This window comes from Lemur catta, chromosome 10 (genome assembly GCF_020740605.2).
Source record: "Lemur catta isolate mLemCat1 chromosome 10, mLemCat1.pri, whole genome shotgun sequence".
In the NCBI taxonomy this organism is placed as follows: domain Eukaryota; kingdom Metazoa; phylum Chordata; class Mammalia; order Primates; family Lemuridae; genus Lemur; species Lemur catta.
The window spans coordinates 52,482,790-52,503,924 of NC_059137.1; the positions used below are offsets into that span (position 1 = coordinate 52,482,790).

At 38.2% G+C, this 21,135-nt stretch overlaps 1 protein-coding gene across 1 annotated transcript in view; it reads left to right on the forward strand.

Annotated features, from left to right (window-relative positions):
- Positions 1–21,135, forward strand: part of FREM1 (FRAS1 related extracellular matrix 1) — a 138,770-nt gene that overhangs the window by 59,457 nt on the left and 58,178 nt on the right. Inside the window, exons 15-21 of the mRNA XM_045562571.1 lie at positions 1,408–1,501; positions 5,367–5,619; positions 9,770–9,964; positions 11,033–11,218; positions 12,404–12,600; positions 16,748–16,970; positions 20,568–20,712. Coding sequence (XP_045418527.1) covers positions 1,408–1,501; positions 5,367–5,619; positions 9,770–9,964; positions 11,033–11,218; positions 12,404–12,600; positions 16,748–16,970; positions 20,568–20,712 — 1,293 coding nt within the window. The remainder of the gene's footprint in view (positions 1–1,407; positions 1,502–5,366; positions 5,620–9,769; positions 9,965–11,032; positions 11,219–12,403; positions 12,601–16,747; positions 16,971–20,567; positions 20,713–21,135) is intronic.

The following is a 21,135-nucleotide window of genomic DNA, read 5'->3' on the forward strand; positions in this document are numbered from 1 at the left end:
TATTAAGGTAATTCTTACTAGGGAGTGAATGATGAATGGGAAAAAAGTAGCAGTATTTGCCAGAACCATATGTTCAAGCATACTGCTAAAGACTTGCAATTATTTTTTTTTTCATTTAATCTTCATAGTATTCAAGCCTAACAAGGTAGATGGGTCTATTCTCATAATATAACTGAAGAACTAACTACAAAGAGATTGAGGAATTTGTGCAAGGTCACTCAGCTAGTATATGGAAGAGTCAGGTTTTGAAGGATCTGTTTAACTCCACAGTCATGCCTTTAGATGTATACTTTTAGGCCCACTTAGCCCTTTTAGGGGTTTTGTCATCATAAAATAGAATTAGCACATTAATATTCATCAATATATTTTTGATGAAAATGGCAGGGAGCATGGCAAAATAGAGCATAGGAAGTAGTGTGTGGGAGAGATAAGGAGGTGGGGGGATGTGGGCCTTCCCTACCATTGGAATGGAATTCCAAACCTGAGTGCCCACCCAGCCTATGGGGAAACCAGTCCTGAGTACAATATCTTTTAGCCCTGATTTTTCCCCCATAGGTAAAGATTATACATGTTCAGTATACTACATTATATTTAATGCAACTTTTATTTTCAATTCCTAGGACTAATTTCCATTCTTCAATATCTTGAAGAGATCGTTGATATGTTAAAAATTTGGCTTAATTCAATTCAACAGCTATTTAGAATGTTGCAGGCATCACTGCAGTGGGCTGAAGAGTACATGGAAAGCCTAAAATTAGGCAATTCCTTCGAGAAACTTGGCTGAGAATTAAAGAAAGATAGGTCCAAGGTTAGACCAGGGAAAGGTATTTTAAAGTCTGGGAGAGATTGGAGAATCTTTACAGGTGGAGGGGAAGACAGCTAATTAATGGAACAGGGGAAAATGGCAGGACAGAGGCAGTATGTAGTTAACAGAGCAAGGTTTTAGAGAAAAGCTGAATAGATCCAGAGCACAGGCACAAAGATTAGCCTTAGAAGTGGGAAGGAGAGGGAATCATCAAATCCACTCCACCTCCCACTTTTCTGTGTACTGCTCAGACTCAGGCTTCCTCTCCCCTCGTCCCAGCCGGTGTACTCTGCAATTAGGCAGACCCATACCAAATGATGCCCATTGTCACAGTTGCAATTAAAGGGCAGCTTTTTGATTTGAGGACAAATTATAACTGCATATGACATTTTTTTAGGGGGAGCAATTTTATATTCAAGAATACTTGAATAGTAAAATATGTGACTTCATGATTATGCTGGGGTTTTTTGTTATTTATTTATTTATTTATTTATTTATTTAGTGAACATGTGGCCAAAGCCATGGAAGAATTTCTGTGTCATGCATGTGAAGTTACTCTCACAGTGTTCTTGAGAGATTAGTGACAAATTTTAACCCCACAGGTATCGACATGATGGATCTGAGGTTCTGCACGATGACGTACCCTTGGAGGTCACTGATGGCACAAATTCAGCAGAATTTGTTCTACATGTTGAGGTGGGTAGAAAGTTTCCTCCCTGGGTCATTGTGTTAGTCCGTTTTATGCTGCTATAACGCAGACCCACAGACTAGGTAATTCATAATGAACAGAATTTTTTTTTTTTTTTTTTTTTTTTTTTTGAGACAGAGTCTCACTTTGTTGCCCGGGCTAGAGTGAGTGCCGTGGTGTCAGCCTAGCTCACAGCAACCTCAAACTCCTGGGCTTAAGTGATCCTCCTGCCTCAGCCTCCCAAGTAGCTGGGACTACAGGCATGCGCCACCATGCCCGGCTAATTTTTTCTATATATTTTTTTAGTTGTCCAGATAATTTATTTCTATTTTTAGTAGAGATGGGGTCTCGCTCAGGCTGGTCTCGAACTCCTGACCTTGAGCGATCCACCCGCCTCGGCCTCCCAGAGTGCTAGGATTACAGGCGTGAGCCACTGCGCCTGGCCTCCAGAAATTTTTTTGGCTCACGTTTTGAAGTCTGGGAAGTCTAAGATTGAGTGGCTTCATCTGGTGAGGGTTTTCTTGCTGTGTCATCCTATGGCGGAAGAACAAAGAGAGAGCAAGAGGTTGAACTGGCATCCTCAAGCCATTTTATAATGGGCATTAATCCACTCATGCAAGTGGAGCCCTCATAACCTGAAACCCTCCCATTAGGCTCCTCCTCCCAACACTGTTGCACTGAGGATGAAGTTTCCGATGCTTGCTTTTTGGGAGACACATTCAAACCACAGCAGTCACAGAAATAGAGCATCTGGTTGGAAACCTCTCAGGTTCCCTGATAGAACTTGAAACACAATTCAAAATTTGGATGCCTGCTTACATCCTTGTATGTCTCAGGCCAGGCAACAGGGAACAAAGTTACATTGGTGAAATGGCCACACTATTCTGTCTCCAATGCCTTTAAAGATAGAATGACTCTGATCTGAAACCCAGATACTTAATTGAAAAAGTAATTGCTTCCTTGTATAACTCATTTCTAATATTTTTGAACTGTAATGCTCAGAAATATTTATTTAGCAGCTGGGCAGGTTAAGCTCGCATCACCAGGGTTTTCCGTTTATGGAAGAAGCTGCGTGCCCGTGTATGTGGTGTCCCTTGGTAAATTCCTGTAGTATATAGCTCTGGTATGAGGTCTCTTTGAGATAATTTTTCTTCCTTTTGATAAATAAAGTCTGCACATAAATGTTGAGTACATGCCCAAAGGACTTATGGGAACCCCTGAGTTTCTTTGTTGGGTTACCCAAGTTCACAAGCATAGCTCAGAGGATTTGCAGATGCTATTTATAGTGACCAAAGAAGGTCTGCAGAAAACTCATCATGTCCCCTGAACAGCCACTAATTATTCTCATCATACTAAATTCTTTCTCTTTCTGCTTGAATTTTGTCAGATCTTTGTGACACAAAATTATTATTAGTGGTAATAATAATGCTTCTGTAATATATTTTATAGTTAGTGACTAATCAAGAATGTTCATATGCATCTATTGTTTTAAAAAGCAGATGGGGAAGGAATTTTCCCTGTTTGATAGATAAGGACACTGAAGTCCAAGAAGGTTCGACGACTTGCCTAAAGTCATCACCTTGACAGTGTAGACGGGGCTGGCATCTCCACTCTTTGTCATCTGGGTCAGTGTTCTTTCCCCCTTATCACCGCCACCCTCTGCGTTACCAGGTGACTATGGTGATCACACTTGCCAGCGGTTCCTGGGTGCCTCTCTGTGCCAGGCTTGACACGAAGCCTCTTTCTTTCATTTTCCTACTTAGTCCGCTTAACAGCCTTTGAGGTCTGGGTGAAGAGCAATATATTATTTCAGCTTCAAAAAGGAAAATTTTCTTTATTGGCAGACTTTTACATACAGAGAAAGCTTTTCTGAGTTACCTTTTTTCTGTATAGCAAATTTCAGGGGAAAAACCCCACCTCTATTTTCCATCCATGACCATCTTATTATTATTGACAATACTCAAAGCATTTTGGGGAAAAAATCTGTCTATTGTTAACTTTTTAAGCAAAAGACGATGATCTTTAAAAGCCAAACAGAGGCACAGCCAAGTTTTGGACAAGTGTTTGTGATTTTTTTTCCCTCAAAGGAATGAATGTTCTTAATTCTATTGCCTTTGGACTTTATTTGAAAGCTGAGGCTCTTTTGCAAACTTCTGCAAGATGGTTATCATTGAATTTACTTGATGAGATTCCTTAGAGTCAAGGACATAAATAGAGAGGATCTTTAATGAATTCACTCAGAGGACTTGAGCAAAGATACTTTTTCCTAATAAGCCAATAGAAAAATAGAGGATATTGTATACTTTTAACCTTTTCCATCACCTGTTCCTCTACCCCTTAAAGTGTCAACATAATTTCACATACAGTTGTTGTGGAGCTGTTAGTCTGTTTAAATAGCAGGGTATATACACATAGTTACATTATACATATACATAGTTTCATTTATTCAACAAATATTTAAGTGCCCTCTATATGCCAACAAAACACATAAGGTCTCTGTTTCTAGCACTGGTCCCCAACCTTTTTGACCCCAGGGACCTGTTCCTTGGAAGACAGTGTTTTCCACTGATGGGTGTAGGGGAGAGGGTGTCGAGGCCTCGGCTCCACCTCAGATCATCAGGCATTGGATTCTCATGGAGAACGGGCAACCTGGATCCCTCCATGCCCAGTCTGCAGTGGGGTTCTGCTCCTATGAGGGTCTGACCACACAGCTGGTCTGACCCGAGGTGGGCCTGGGGTGGTGATGCGGTACTCTAGGCAGTGAGGCAAGCGATGGGGAGCAGCTGTGAATACAGATGAAGCTTCTCTAGCTTGCACCCCACCTCCTGCTGCACACCCCATCCCCGTTTCCTAAGTTTCATGAAAGACAAATTTTCCACGGATACACAGTGGGTGGGAGGGAGCTCAGCGGAGCTCTGCGGCCAGTCCCTAACAGGCTGCAGATAGCAGCCCTATAGCACAGGTGAGGCCAGAGAAATCCTAGGAGAAGCAATGGGAAGCCACTGAAGGTTTCTGCAGGACAGTGACTTAAAATTCACGTTTTAAAAAGATCGCTTGGGCTGAAGCCTTGGGGAAGGAAAGGCAGGTGTGAGAGGATTCGCAGGCGAGACTTGACAAACTCGGTAGCACACACCAAGCTGTGGCTGGGAACTCAGAGAAGGTCCGTCCTTCATTCGCATTTAGAAGACATGCTTCAAATTTCTACACAACCTTTTTAAATCCAGAGAGCCACTGTGATCCCATGCTGCCTTTCGTTCCTTTCTACTGGGAGCTTTATTTTCCTGAGAATGAGAGAAAAACATTTTGTCAAGTTGAAACCAGGCATTGATTGAATAGTTCTGGAGTTTCAAATTTAACTCAAACTGTTTGAAATGCAGCTGCTGCTTATTGTAAGTCCAGAGAAACTTCCTGGGTGGCAGGAAGTTGAGGGTGGAGGAAAGCTTTGTAATCACCAAGTTAGCTGAAAGAAAAATAACTTTGAAGCAGTAATGTAAATGCATCAGACCACAAGGGCCAGACTTCTTCTGGAATATGTGTGAATTTAACAAATGAGGATAGGAGCTTTGGTGAAGAATGCTTTATGTTTATATTTTGTCTGTCTAGGAACAAATGAGACTGTTGAGTCTCCAACCATAACCATATTTTCCCATTTCCACCTAAAATGTCTGTTCCATGGGGCATTCCTTACAAGATGATGCATATGAAAAAAGTTAAAAAACACAGACTACTTGGCCAGATTCCACGACTATTGTTTCATGTGTCTGGAAGATCGAAAATGCCTGTCATTCTGACTATGAGCTATGGGTTAGCAGTTGGGCAATTTGTCATTTCTTTCTTTTTCTTGAAAACATGCATTTTTTTCCCCTTGCCTAGGTATTCCCTGTAAATGATGAGCCACCAGTCCTAAAGGCTGGCCTCATCCCCGTAATGCATTGCTCGGAGGCCGGAGAGGTGGTCATCAGCTCTGAATACATTTTTGCTACTGATGTGGACAGTGATGACTCGAAACTGACGTTTATGATTGTTCAAAAACCTCAGCATGGGGTGGTGAGGAAAGCTGGAGTCCCAGTGGATCAGTTCTCTCAGGGAGACGTTATCTCAGGGGTTGTGACATACAGACACACAGGTAAGTGGCAGCATTGTGACCAGGCAGGGAATGCAAGCAATGTCTTCACTCCACTCCTTTTTGTGGGTTCCCATAATCAGTCTTCATATTTGCTTCCACTGAAAAAAGAAGCAACAGCAGCCTGTATCCTGTTTTTCTAAGCATGATCTCCATATACAGAAGTATTTCTGATCTCGTTATTATAATGAATTTCAAAGAATGTAGAGAGGGCAGGTGTTACTTGCTGCTCTGTTCCTGACATGACCGCACAGGCTTTGTATTTTATTAATATTAACCCTGTGATCCTCCTCATCTCCTTTTTGGTCTGTTTAAAGAAGACTTACTTGATTATCACAGTTTATGGATCCATTAATCACAATAGAAATGCCTATAATAAGCTCCCTAAGGTAATTTATTATTAATTTTAAAATTTTACTGATTATCATCTAGCTCCTGAGAAGTAACTGGTATGTTTTTTGAGTTCCTGAAAAGCAAAGATGATACCTTAATCCTTTGTATGACTTGCCCACAGCACACAACATTGTGAACATAGATTACATGCACAGAAAATGCTTGTTTATGAGCACTGTGCTTACATTTTTGGCATTGCATTATGTTGTTACTCAGGTGGCCTTTGTTCCTCATATGAGGTGTTTAACTAAAAAAGTATTAATTCAGTATATGATATCTATAAGGTATAGCACTAGACACTGTGGGGTGCAAAGAAATATAAACCAGACCCTGCTATGCAGGACTTTCAACTTAAATGGGCAGACAAAACCCATTCACATGCAGAGATGACAGTGTGACTCATTGCACACCATCACATCTCCTAGGTCTGAGGGGAGATACCCTCAGTAATAATGCCATATATTTCCTCTTGCTGGCTTTTTCCATGCTCTCGTACAATTTCCTGTTTACTCTTCTGTATCCCACTTTAAGCTGCAAATGCCATGCAGGAAGTATGATTGCATATGGAAGGCCAGGTGAGTGATACAGGAAATAGAATTCAAGAAGTGAGGTGAGAAGGAAACTCAAGGAGGAGAGATGGAGATAGCTAAGGATTAATCTGGAAGTAGGAGAAAACACTTTGAAATGATATTTTTTCATATATACTTTGAAAAACAATGATTTATTGGGAAATCAGTTGTTTTATAGCCAGTTAGTTAATAAGGGATATTGTAATCATTTCCCCAGACATCTTTTTTCTTTGAATTGTGTCTCATTATCTTCTTACTTGTGTTTAGCCTTAGGAAAGGTTTCACTGGTTATTTCCCCATCCTGGGATGCATAGTCCATGTGTTTGATGTCTCTCAGGAGTTCACAGCTAGGTACTTTTTTTGATTTCCCCAATAGATCTGAAATAGACGGCAGGAAAGGGATCCAAAGACCAATGACTGTCGTTTATTGCATGATTTTAACATCTTTGGCAGGCTCATGCAGCACAGGCAACTTAGGGGTGAGATGAATCTGTCTTCTCATCCAGTGCCTTGTTCCATGTGCTAAACAACAGGTGCACAAATTTCTAATTCTCCTCTAGTGTGATGGCCATGTAAGGGACTATTAACTAATTTTTTTATAAAGCTTAGTAGGACATTGCAGCAAATTATTTCAAATAGATGGTTTGGGGGTATGTTACTAAATGAGAAAAAATACTGGCTTCAAAGGATGTTTTGGTATTTGAATGTTATGTTTTCTTGTAATATTCGCCCAATTACTCAATTGGTAATTGAGCAATTTAGCACTGTGCAAGGATCAGTGCAAAGAACCGCAGCATGGTAGGATGTGAAGTTTCAGTGCCGCTCTTGCTTCTACGTGTTGATTATAAAGGCCACCGGAGAATAATTTTATCGGCATTACTTTATTTGCTTTCTACAATTGTAAATACATACTCATTGCAGAAAACTTAGAAAGAGTTGAAAAGTATAATGAAGTTTTGAAAAGTCACCTTATTATACCTCTCAAAGATAGTCATTGTTAACATGTTAATGTTATAGTATTTTATCTTCTTTATTCTAATCATAATTTTTAAAATAGTTGCAATCATGCTGTACGTGCAGTTTTGCAGATTACTTTTATTATTTAGATATCACCTAAAATATTTACTAAAATGGTAAATATTATAAAGTTATAAATGTTTTAGTAAATGAATATTTTATTATATAAAAGTGCATTATTAAAAAGCACATTATTAAAAGTGCTGTTCTTCCAGCATTAAACATGAAGTCATTCAAAATTTTTCCTTTAAATAACACTGTGATTAACATTTATAGATAGGAGTCATGTCCTTAGACTGTATTCCATGTCAAGGTAAAGAATTTTTCTACCCATGTTGTAGCCTTTTTAGTGGCTTTATGTTCAGCCTACTTTTACAACTATTTCTGTAAATATATCCTGTGCTTCCATTACAGAGAATAGTTACTAAATGTGCTAAGTTTACCTTTTTAAAAAAATTGTCTTCTCTTCCTGGAATGATTTTTCTATTCCTCTCCCCAACTGCCTCTCCCTATAAGTTCTCTCTCCTGCCTCTCAATTTTGGGTCTTCGCTGCCTGACAAACTTTTACTGATCCCTCAATGTACAGCACAAAGCAAGCAAAGCCATCTCAAATGACTTTTCAGACTCTCTCTGGCATCTGTGCCCTGCCCCTCCGCCACTGTCAGCTGATACTCTAATCTTCTTTCATCCTCAGCACCTTGTACATAATCAGGCTGAAGTATATGAAATTGCCCTTTAAGGGATAAAAATGGTTTAACAGTAGTAATTTCATTTGTTTCTCATACATCTGTGCTATTCTAACCACATTCATTTCCTTCTCTTTCCTTCTCTACTTAGATTGTATCAGCACCTGACACATAGAGGGTCTTTTGATATTTGACATTCTTTTGAAACGTATTTTGATAGTTTCAAAATGTCTGCCTTTTTCTCTGCTGTTGCACCCAGAACTTTAATTATCACAAACTAGGCATTAAATAAATATTTATTGACTGAATGACTGATGAATAAATGTTTTAAGCCAATTTGTTTTCTATGAATACGAATAAGTGAGAGGCCTCTTATTTTTGACTCTTCCTAAAGTTGAAGGCTGATTGTTTCTTTCTAACTCTGAATTTCAACTGTGCTTTTCCATATAAGCCCACTTCTCTCACCCTTTAATGATTTGGTTGCTCAATAATATCAGGTCTGGATTTCCCTTGTCATTTTTCTCAAAAGGGAAAATAATGCCAAGCACAGTGCTCTGCAAATTTGACCAGAGTATCTGGTGAAGAGAGTCCCTGAGCTTTTGTGCCCTCATCTCATAAAACCTCGAAGCAGAAATTGCTTCCCTCTTGGCGTTTTCAAGGTGATGTATGAGAGTGACCTAGAGCACATGGCAGAACTTTTCTGTGCCCTGGACAGAAGCACTCCTACTCCGTGCCGTTACGTAGTAACCCAAGGGCAGATTGTCCTGTTTGCTGATAAACTGTCTAATCCTGACATTTTCTTCCTTCTTCCTTCCTCTTACTGCCTAAACTGGGGCCATTTTGAATTCCATAGGTGTAAGACCTAAAGAGTAAAAAAAAAAAAGAAAGAAAAAGAAAAGAAATGCCTCTTCTTTTCCACGCACTGTTGCTATTTTTTAAAACATCTTGGCTAATATATAGTAAGGAAAGTGTTGAGAGAAATGACAAAACGTGGACTGGCTTTGTGTTTCACCTATCCAGCGTCCTTTGTTTCCCATAACTGCTATGTGGTTGATGGGTGTTCATTTAAGGTGGTTGATGCAAATGGAGAGACAATTACCAAAGGGGCAAGGATGCCTTCTGTCTCTCCCTGAGGTTGGTCCTCACACTACACGATTAAGAGCAGAGAATGAAACCATCTCTAGTCAAGCTTCGTGTCACTCCCTTGTTCATTTGTGAACTGTCAGGCCCTTGTTAGCCCTGTTTTACCCCTCCATATGGTGATAGATGGCTGGCAGGGATTTCACCATAGGCAACAGATGGGCAAGAATTTTTGCATTATTTTCATGACTATATTTAATTTCATAGTGATAAAATTGGGTTGTACGTTTTATCCACTTAAGTTCTTTTCCTTGTCTTTCAATGTTTGTAGAAGAGGTGTGAGTAGCTTTCATCTTGGTATTCTATATTTTTAAAAAGTCAGGTGTCAGCTATACTTGTGTCTTCCAGGTGGTGAGATTGGCTTGGTGCCTTGTTTTGACACCATTACATTGGTGGTTTCGGATGCAGAAGCTGGCCCTTTTGTGAATGGCTGTTGCTACAATGGACCTAATCCATCTGTTCCTCTTCATGAGTCCTTCCCAGTGTATGAGCTCAACATCACAGTACATCCAGTAGACAACCAGCCACCTTCAATTGCGATAGGTGACAATTTTTTTTTCTGTTAAAGTACTATTATCTTACCTAGTGTCATACCTGTGTTTCACTGAAATAACACCTTTTACTTATAGTCAAAAGAAAAAACCACCATACAGAATTGCCCTTCAATAATTGCCTCAACATAAATTTGTGGAAAATCCCAAATCTATAAAAGATTACAGGACAAATTAAAATTTTCAATATTCCTATATGGAGAGAGAATACAAATATGTTTGTGTATGTGTGTGTGTTTTGGGACAAGGAAAACATTGGAATCCTCAAATATTCTGATTTTATTTCACATGAGAAAATATCATTCGCCTGCTGAAGAGAGAGTAATTTATTTTATCCATAATAATTTCTATTAGAATAGAATGAGCATGCCAGAGAGACCATTTATATACATTTAACCTTATTTGCTCTTTAGAAAGTCATCTCTTCACAGGCGTTATGTATAGGTTCTGTCTCTCAGAAAAAAATACAAGCATATGTATGAATGTTATTGTAATTTGCAAACTATCTCCCAGGCAATGTTCTGGAAAGGAAGCATTATCTCAGCAGAATAATTAAGCACCAAGGCATGAAAAAATGTTCATTATGAGCAATTCATACTAGCTCTCAGGCAATTAACACTCTGACAAACAGAGGTAACAACTGATCTTGAAGAGTACATAAACTACATTTAGTGGCTTATCATTAAAACAGTTTGGCAATTCTTATTTTCGTTTGTCACTTCTGTAGAGACACAAGGGAAATCAGAGTTCCTTGAGATTGACGAAAAGGGCTGTCTGTACTGGAGCAGTTAGTATTTCTGCTGTCTTTCCATTATTGTCTGACTTGCTTATACAAAAAAAATATATATAATTCTATGAGTCAAATTAAATTCCACCCATTACCCCTGAATATTTTCACTTTAAAGAGAATTATGCCAAAGAAAATGAGCATCTCCCATGGAAATGTTTTTGCATATGGGAGGTTTCTCTGAATTGGAATTTCAATCACTCCCTTTTGTTCTGACTATTCTGGTTAGAGGATTTCATGCTAAGTCATTATTGGGTTATTATTTGTATGCAGGTACCGTGTTCCTTGTAGAGGAGGGTTTCTCAGCAGCCCTTACCATTTACCATTTGTCTGCCACTGACCCCGACACTGCAGCAGATGACTTGGAATTTGTTTTGGTTTCTCCTCCCCAGTTTGGCTACCTCGAAAACACACTCCCTTCTGCAGGTTTTGAAAAAAGCAATATGGGCATAAGTATAGGTAAGTCTTGGTTTCATGACGAGCAATGACTTCTCTATGTTTAGGAATATGATTGGCCAGATCATGCTTAATAACTGGCTAAGGACTTTCAAAATGTTCAAAGCACCATATACATCCAAGGAATTATTATTATTATAGTGGATACTTTTGAATCTTATTATTTTTCATTTTGATTTTTATTCTAACTTTCCTCATGCATGCGAATTTACTTCAAAATAAATGAAAATTTCACTGATAAAAATACAAGAGTAAACATTGAATAAATAATGGGTTAAGAGGCCCTCTTAGCAACACTCTATACTGTGATAGGATGAATCCAGTGGGAGCTCACAAGGTCTCAGTCTCACAACCTTTTAGCATTTTTAATAGATATTGGTGGAAAAGACTAGGAAATATACTAAGGGTGTAACAGAGAGAAAAAGCCTGAAATGTTGAAGCAGATGACATTAATTTTGAAACCAAAATGTGTCTCAGATACTTAAATAGCTCTTGTATTTCAGGCAAAAACAAAACAACCAAAACAAAAACAGAGAGCAAAAAGAAAATCTTTGCAAGACAACACTTTAAAAATAAATGATTCTCCAAGTGGCTTTTGAGGCACATCCATTTTCAATATGAGAGAGACTGGATTTAAGATTAATTGCATTAAAGATTACCCAATTTGTCCAGTGACAATGCACAACTCAGAGCATTTTTTTTCTTTTGATTTAAGGTCATGTCAAAATAGTAAAACAGTGGGTCCAGCTAATTCCACTCCATCCAACCAGGTGCTTGATATGTACGTCTTCAAGTAGGCACATGATTGACTCTTGTTTTGCCTTTATGTGAAAGAGGTGGTCTCTTTTTTATCTCAGTATGACAAGAACTGCCCATGCAGAAGCAATGCCTTAATCAAGGGAAGGTCTCTCTGACATTTATTCCAAGTGTCTGAAGTGGTCATGAAGTTCCTATGCATACCAGTCACTCTTCTGTTCTCCATGCAAATTTTATTCTTCCTTATGATCTATGGATGTCTGCTTTTATGTTGATAGTTGGCAGTTGTTGAAGTCCCTGATAGTGAATACTTAGAGCAACTGCATTATTTGCTTTGCTGAAAAATTGGCTATAATTGGGTTAAAGATTGAGGACCAATAACTTGGAAAAAATGTTGTTCTTGTTTACTTGTTCCATCTTGGTGTGCTTTAGCTTCATTTCAGTGGAAAGACATGAAGGCTTTGCACATTAACTATGTGCAGTCCAGACATCTGAGGATAGAACCAACTGCCGACCAGTTCACGGTGTTTGTCACAGATGGGAAGCAACGCTCCTTGGAGATACCATTTTATGTTATAATCAACCCCACAAATGATGAAGCTCCTGACTTTGTAGTGCAGAATATTACGGTAAGAACCATACCAGAATGTTCAATTTCTTTCTTATCATTTTTGATTTTTGTTTTCACCTAGTCCGTTTACATTGGTCCATCTGCACTTAACATATTAAATTGGTAAGGAATGGGGAAGGCAGTATCCAGTGTCATGTAATGCAATCATTTGAAAACAAACTATTAATCTAATAATAATGACGATGGTAATGATTATAATTACTAACATATAGCAACTCATAGATGCAATTACTAAGTTGCATATATATAGGACAGGGTACTTACTAGACTGTAGGTTCTAACCCCTTTACATGTATTCATATTTAATCCTCACAACAGGCTTTTAGGGCTACGGTATTATTATTGCCAATTCATAACTGAAGAAATGAGGCATAAAGAGGTTAACCAAGTAGTCCAAGATCACAGAACCTGGGAGTAAGTGACACACAGGGAATGTGTACCCAGACCACCTGATTCCATAGCATGCTCTCTTTTTTTTTTTTGAGACAGACTCTTGATCTATTGCCCAGGCTAGAGTGCCGTGGCATCCGCCTAGCTCACAGCAACCCCAAACTCCTGGGCTCAAGCGATCCTCCTGCCTCAGCCTCCCGAGTAGCTGGGACTACAGGCATATGCCACCATGCCCGGCTAATTTTTCTATATATATTTTTAGTTGTCCAGCTAATTTCTTTCTATTTTTTTTAGTAGAGACGGGGGTCTTGCTCTTGCTCAGGCTGGTCTCAAACTCCTGAGCTCAAACGATCCGCCCGCTTTGGCCTCCCAGAGTGCTAGGATTACAGGCGTGAGCCACCGCGCCTGACCCAGCATGCTCTCTTAACCAATGCTGTAATGGTGAGGATTCAATTCACAGATTACGACCATTCTTCTATTAGCTAACTATTTTTAAAGATAAATGAAAAAATATAATTTGGACCATTCTTTTCATGCAGCTTAAATTTTTTTTTTTTAATTTCAGAATATTATGGGGGTACAAACATTTTGGCTATGTCTTTGCACCTCCCAAGCCAGAGCTTGAGAATGGCTTTTATAAAAAATGTTTTTATATAATGTAATAATATTTGTTAGTTTTAAAAAAATTCAGACATAGACTTAAAATGGCCCACAAAAGCACTCCTCAGCACTTGCTGACTTTTAAAAAATAATGAAAAATGTATATGGTTAAATAAAATCAAATGTTGAAAAACATACAAAGTGAAATATGAAATTCTCCCTAACAGCCGTTACAGCTAGTCACTCTCCAATGATAAAGTTTTTAGTAGTTTACTCCACAAAAATAATTTTTGAAACATGGCAATGATATGTATGTGTAGTATGATTTTTCTGTATGTTTTTGCTTACAAATAAGTGATCATATTATACCAAATATTCTGTACTTTACTTTTAAAAACAACTTTATGTATATTAGAAATCTTTTCATATCAATATATAATTCTTTTTGGACAATTCTATTTTTATATATGTGATTATTTAATCCAGACACCTATATAACAAATCCTAATTAAATGGAATGAGCACAGGCTTTGGAATCAGAGGGACTTGGGTGTTGATTTTTACTAGTTGTAGGGTCTTGGGAAAATTATTTATCTCTGTGCTTCTGTTTCCTCACCTGCAAAAATATTTGTGAAATCTTCTTTAAGGGGTGGCCATGATGATCAAGGTAGTCAGGTACAGAGTAGACGCTTAATAACTAGGTGCCATTCATGTTATTGACATTGTTGTTATGCTTGTCATCTTTATTCTGATAGTGACCAAAGCAAATATTAGCTATTTTGAAACCATTATTTTGCCTTATTTTTCATTAAAAATAATCAAACTCTACATGCAAAAGTCTTTATTTGATTTTAATTTTCTACTGAATTTCAATGGTACATGAGAGTCAGCTCAGCATGAAATTTAAGAGCCAGCTCTTGCCTTTCCTCTTCTTTTGGTACATGGGTTTCTCTGGAGAGCCCTTCAGTAATTATGAGAGAGAAAAAATAATCTACAAATGATTCCTTCTATACATACAACCATTGTCTTGTATCTGTCTGGGGTTGGGCCTTCTGAGGTAATTAGGCCACTGGGAAGTTGTCTTTTGCTCTCTCTTAGTAATCATGTTTTTACCTGTGCATTCCGTACAGACGCTGTTAGAAAGTGACAACATGGAGCCCCACGTATTGTGGGCAAGCCTGTTTTAGGCTTCAGATAATTTTTTTAGATGACCATATTTTGCTTTCTTGTGAGAAAATGTATTTATTTTGTAGATAGTTGGGCTGCCATCAAATTGTGCTGCAAGAAGTTTTGTGGTTTAAGTTTAAGTTATTATAATCCATTCCAAACCGATTTACTAGTAAATTTTTGCATTTTAGGTATATTGACCTAAAATTTCTGTTGTCATAATCTAAGTAAACAATTCAATCTGCAAAAAAGAATCCCACATTTTAATCAAGTTTTATGAAGAAGGATAATACAATGTATTTTTAAGTTAGTTTATTTAAGGTCTTAGAGAAAAAGGCAAGTGTTACCATCAAAGATGATTTCATAAGTATATCATTGTGAATTAAACTATGATGTCACTTTAGTCTTTTATAAGTAGGGCCAGATAAAAGAAAATCAACATTGTTTTAGCCCAAGTATCATATATGATGAGTGATTCTTTATGCAAGTTCAGTTCAGTAAAAAGTGGTTGCAGGAGAATTCCCTTCAAAGTCGGTAAGAGAGGTCAAAAAGAGTGTTTTCACAACTCTATGCCATATGTAGCCTTAAAGTCTTAATTGCCCCTCAGCCATGAAGACATCCTGGTCTCCTCTGTCCTTTTGTGTTTCTTGTTTATGAATATCTTGCATTAGACATTTTCTTCCTTGCATTATAGTTATTAATGACAGGCCTTCACAGTCTCACCTGACTTACATTCTTGAGAATATTTGTGTTACCCAGAGCACGTAGCATGGTTACATTGCAGATTCCCAATAAATACGTGTAGAATCTATATACCCTTGTTATTTAGATCTTGCTATATTTCAAAATAGGAAACAGAAATATTTCTTTGTTCTCTCTATTCTCACTATGAGAATAAAAAAGATCAAGACAGCTAAGCACCATATTGTCAAGTTCTAAATGACTAGAGCCTACATGAAATTATAAACATTCAGCTGTCTTTGTGCTTAAAGTATTATTAAACCTGAAGTTGGGTATGAGAGGGAGTGGGAAGGGTAGTTCAGGAAAACTGGAGATGTGAGGATTGGGAACCCAGCATAAAAGTATAGATTATTATGCATCCAGAAGCATCCTTTTCAATTGTTGTTGATTACAATGAAAAAACAGAAGTTTTTACTGCCATGACAAAAATAAAAAACACCAAATATGACCAGTGTGTAACGGATACTTGTGCCATTTATAAAGCAGTTAGAAACATAAAGAATTCCAGAAGCAAGAAGGTCTAAGAGCTTAAAATAATACATTGGTCTCTGAAGGTGAATGTTCTGGGTTCAGTTTTACAACTGAACTTTTCCGTGACTTCCTGAAAGCAAGTATCATTTTGGTTGCTTTTTTCCATGACTATTGAATTAAGAACAATACATATTTTAGAAACCATATGTCCTTTATCCTTCATGGAAATGAATATAAGTGCTTTGAAATCTTCAGAAAAAATGTGAGGGAGATTAGTAGGTTTATTTCTTCTTTTATGTTCCTGTTAAATCAGCAAATTTCTTTTTAGGACCCATAATATACAAATCTCTTGGAAAATTTGAAATAGAATATCTTCAAATGATTTCTTTTGAGCAGTTTGCCAAAAGAAAGACAAGTTCAAGCCGGGCCCAGTGGCTTGCACCTATAATCCCAGCACTTTGGGAGACCGAGGCAGAAGGATTGCCTGAGGCAAGGAGTTTGAGATCAGCCTGGGCAACACAGTGAGACCCTGTCTATACAAAAATAAAATACTTAGCTGGGCATGATGGGATGCACCTATAGTCCCAGCTACTCAGGAGCCTGAGGCAGGAGGATCACTTGATCTTAGGAGTTCCAGGCTGCAGTGGGCTGTAATTGTGCCACTGCACTCCAGCCTGGGCAACACAGTGAGACCCTGTCTCTAAAAAGAAAAAAGAAAAAGGAAAGACAAGTTCTATTTCATGCACAGCTGACTTTTCTGACTTGTTCTTGTTCAGGTATGCGAGGGTCAGATGAAGGAGCTGGATCTTTCCATCATCAATGCTGCTGACCTGGATGTTCCCAAGGACCCCCTGCTGTTCAGCATCACTCACAACCCTCACCACGGCCTCCTCATCAATGGGGGGTTTGGCAAAGACTTTCCTAAGAGTAAGCAGCTAGCCCACCCTGAACAGAAGTTTGAACTTGTTCACAACTTTTCCATGGAGCTTCTCAAGACTGGTATATCATATTCCACTTCTATTCAATTGTTGTTGCTTTAATAATTTAACCCACACTTACATGTAGAATCTAAAAAGATCAAACTCATATAAGCAGAGAATAGAGCAGTGGCTACCAGAGGCTGGGGGGTGGGAAGATTGGGGAGATGTTGGTCAAAGGATACAAAATTTCAGATAGGAAAAATAAGTTCAAGAGCTCTATTTTACATTCTGACTATAGTTATTATTATAACAACAGTATATCGTATATTTGAAAATTCCTAAAAGCATAGATTTTAAGTACTCTTACCACAAAAAAAGATAAGTATGTGAAGTAATGCATATGTTAATTAGCTTGATTTAACCATTCCACAATGTAGAAATATATCAAAATATCATATTATATACCATAAATATATGCAATTTTTATTTGTCAAATAAAAAATTAATTTAAAAAGCAATTTAACCCATAAAAGATAATAATAAATCACAGATACTAGGTTGTAAAAAAATATCATCCACCTATTTTATTTATTTGTCCCTCAAGATTTACCTCTGGGCTGGGATTAGTGTAGGGCATGAAGACCCAGCTAGAGACAGTAGGTAATAAAAAAGGCAATAACATGTTTTCTTTCACTTTCAAAGTACCGTTAAAAATGATATTTGTGATTTATGGAATTTTAGCTTAAGCTTTTAATGTCATTATAAAAAATCCCCTTTTAAAACTATTGAAATTATGAAACTAAATTTTAAGAAATTTGTTTGCCAAAATTCCCACAGTTGAAACAAATATAGAACTACATACAATAATGACTCATTATTCTCCAAGGAGATAATTTGCTCTTTAGGGAAATGGCACATTGGCATAGCTGCCTGAATTATTTTGTAATTACTCTTTTTCAAAACATCGATCTTATCCCACATTTGACATATGAAAATACATTTAAGAAATTTGAGAAATGTGTGCAGTTCTAGAAGTTTCTTTCACCTGTTCTCATTCTCCTCCCTTCTTCATGTGTTTTGTTTTCCCAGCCTGGAAGGTCCTTCCCCCTCCTTCAAGGGGCTGGCTACGACTGTGCATCTAGAGTGCAGCTTTCTGTTAACCTCCCCTCTTCTCTGCTCTTGCTTCATCTTAGCCCTTGTTCACCATTTTTCCAACTGTCTTTTAGTTATTTGTTTCCCCAACTAGAGTGTTAGCTCTCTGCTCTAAAGTTCATTTTGCAATAGTTGCATAATGTCATCTCACGTTTAAATTTGAAAAGCTAATTTGTATATTCCTCAATTTTTATCAGTTGCAAAGAAATAAATTGAGTGTAAATGATGATATTGCCAAATCAATAACCATGTGCTGCAAATGATAAAATATATTGTGCTTGTTTTTTTATGTTACCAGAATTCTTTTGCTGGTTTCTTCTCATTTGAAACCTCTTCTCTCAGCTCAGGGCAGATAGGTTTGCAGTGCATCTGTTCCCCTTTGCTGGGATCTCTCCTACTTAGTGAGGTGAGGTCCCTAGATGGCACTTTTGTGACCTACTCCAGAAGATTGACCCAGCAGAAAAGGGGCAGATGTGCTGAAAGCCTGTAATTCAGCTGTTATGTGTTGTCCCATACCCCTGTGATTGTCATAATTCAAGCCAGTGCTGGATGATCTTTGTGTGGCATGGCGGGTTGTTCCCCAGGATGCTATTGGAAACTCAGGTGGGGGGCTGGGCAAGTCCCTGTATACATAGGCTGGCATTGTGGGAGATTGTTCTGCCTATGTCTCCTGGCAGTAGCAGCTGAGCAAGGCTATTTAGGCAATAGTCATGGGTGTCAGGGTTGGGGATGTTCCCTCCACTTGGGTCAAAGTGTGATAGTGACTCAAAGCTAGTGGATCCCTGGAAGAGCTTAATGTGTGGTGGCAGTTCCCGCCAGGTAGTGAGTGGGAGTCATGGGGTGGGCCCTCAGGGCTGGTCCACTGGGTGGCTGGGGCTCTCCCCTTGTCCAGGTCCTGCCAAGGCAGTCACCATGGGATTTCTCAGGTGGCGTCAGTGGTGCCTGTTCTGCTCGAATCCCCAGTGAGGGGAAGGGGTGCTCAGCTCCCAGTTATGGGGTGCACAAGAGTGTCCATTCTCCTTGCTCCCTTCCTGGCATCACTGGGGCAATGCAGAGGCAGCTGTAGCAAAGCTAAGCCCTATGTAGACCAGGCACTCTGGACTTGAGAGCTCAGAATGGTGTCAGTTGCAGTAACCCAGGAACAGAAGCCACCAGGTTCCTGCTGCGCCCACTCTCTGGTGCGGTGTCACTGTGTAGACTCCAAGCAGCTCCCTGATCAGTCCAGAGTTCTGCAGTAGTGGTGGGGGTTCCCTCACAGCTCAGGCTGCCGTGTCCCTGGGGGGAGCATGGAGCCTCAAGTCTTTCTCCTCCTGCCTTTCCCTCCCCCAGGTACCTTCTAATCTTGCTAAGTGGATCATCCTATCTCCCTTTCCTTCACTTTGAATGTCCCCCATCCCCTATCCCACTGCAATGATCCACAATGCTCTCTCCAAGAAGGCCCATCTGTAGATAGTCATCCACCTGCAACTTTTCATCCTTTCCTGGAGAGCAGCATGCACCGGCTGCTTCTAGTCTGCCATCTTGCCCCCCAATTTGTGTTTTAAGAGCAAAAGTAGAGAATCCAAGGATTTGTGAGGAATAAATCGTCTTCAGGAATTTTGCTCCACTGCCAAGAGCCAAAAACATGCTCCCCTATGCAACAACTTCTTCTACTATATTTTTGATTTATTTATGGCTACATTTAACAAAACTTTGGTGTATTCTCATAAATATGCCTGCACACAAATATATAGAACTTATAAAACCACTACCATATTCTGTAATCTGTTTTTTCTCATTAATTATTATATTCATCTTTTTAGTTTAAAAATATTAATTGAAAATCTAGTTTTGATAACTATAGTGTTTCATTATATATACTTACTCTGCTGTAATTTTATACAACTGTATTCTATTTTTAAATATCTAAATAGTTTTCCATTTCTTGGTATTAATAGTTACATGTCAATAAACATGTTTTATAAAATTCTTGGTGTACATCTCTTAGTATTTCTGTAGCTTTGTAGTAAGTTTTGAAAATGGGAAATCTAAGGTCTCCAATTTTATTCTTTTTCAAGATTGTTTTGGCTATTCTGGGTCTCTTGTATCACCATACAAATATTATATAGGTTTTTTAAAAGTTACGGTTTTTATATTTAAGTTTTGATCTATTTAAAATTTATTTTGGTGATTGGCTCAAGGTAGAGATCTAACTTTATAATTTTCCCTAAGTAATTAATTTTCTCAGTTTCATTTAAACACTCTGACACCTTTGTTCTTATACAGTTTATTAAATAATATACCCTTTCTTCACTGATTTTAAATAAGACCCTTATCAAATGCAAAATTATTAAATAAAGAAATCTTTAGTGGACTAAGAAGGCACTGTTTTACTTCATAAAACAAGTTTGATTTTATCCTACTGTACTGGTTAATGAGCTCTTGCTAATACCAATGCCTTGAAAATTAAAACATTATCTGTGATATGTGTTGAGTTGGTTCAATCATACAGATTTACTTTCTCTCTTTTTTTCCCTTTTTCCAGGAATGAGGTTGACATATGTGCATGATGACTCGGAGAGCCTTGCTGATGACTTTACAATCCAGTTGTCAGATGGGAAACATAAGATACTTAAAACCATTTCAGTAGAAGTCACCCCAGTTAATGATGAGAAACCAATGCTGACCAAGTAAGCTACCTGGAAAGAGTCCCTTTTATTTTTCTATAAAATTCTATTAAGTCTGGAATACTAAGTGTAAGTGTAGTGTGTGTCTCCCAAGGAAGCAAGTCTTCGGTAGTTTCCGTCTATCACAACTTGCCCCTTCCACTCAGGCACTTGGAACCTTTAGTGTAAATGTTAATATAACCTCTCCTTAACAATCAGCCCATTAATTACTTGATTTTCTTCTTAAAGTTCTCATTATTTGTAAAAAATGACAACATCCAATATAGAATTAATAGTCTACTAAATATTTAAACACATGCATATACACATAAACATTCCTACATATACACATAAACATTCCTGCATATACACACACATGGATGCAACTAAAGTATAATGATATTAACTGCAGACAGTCCTTACAATGGATTTGGTCAAACTTTTAAC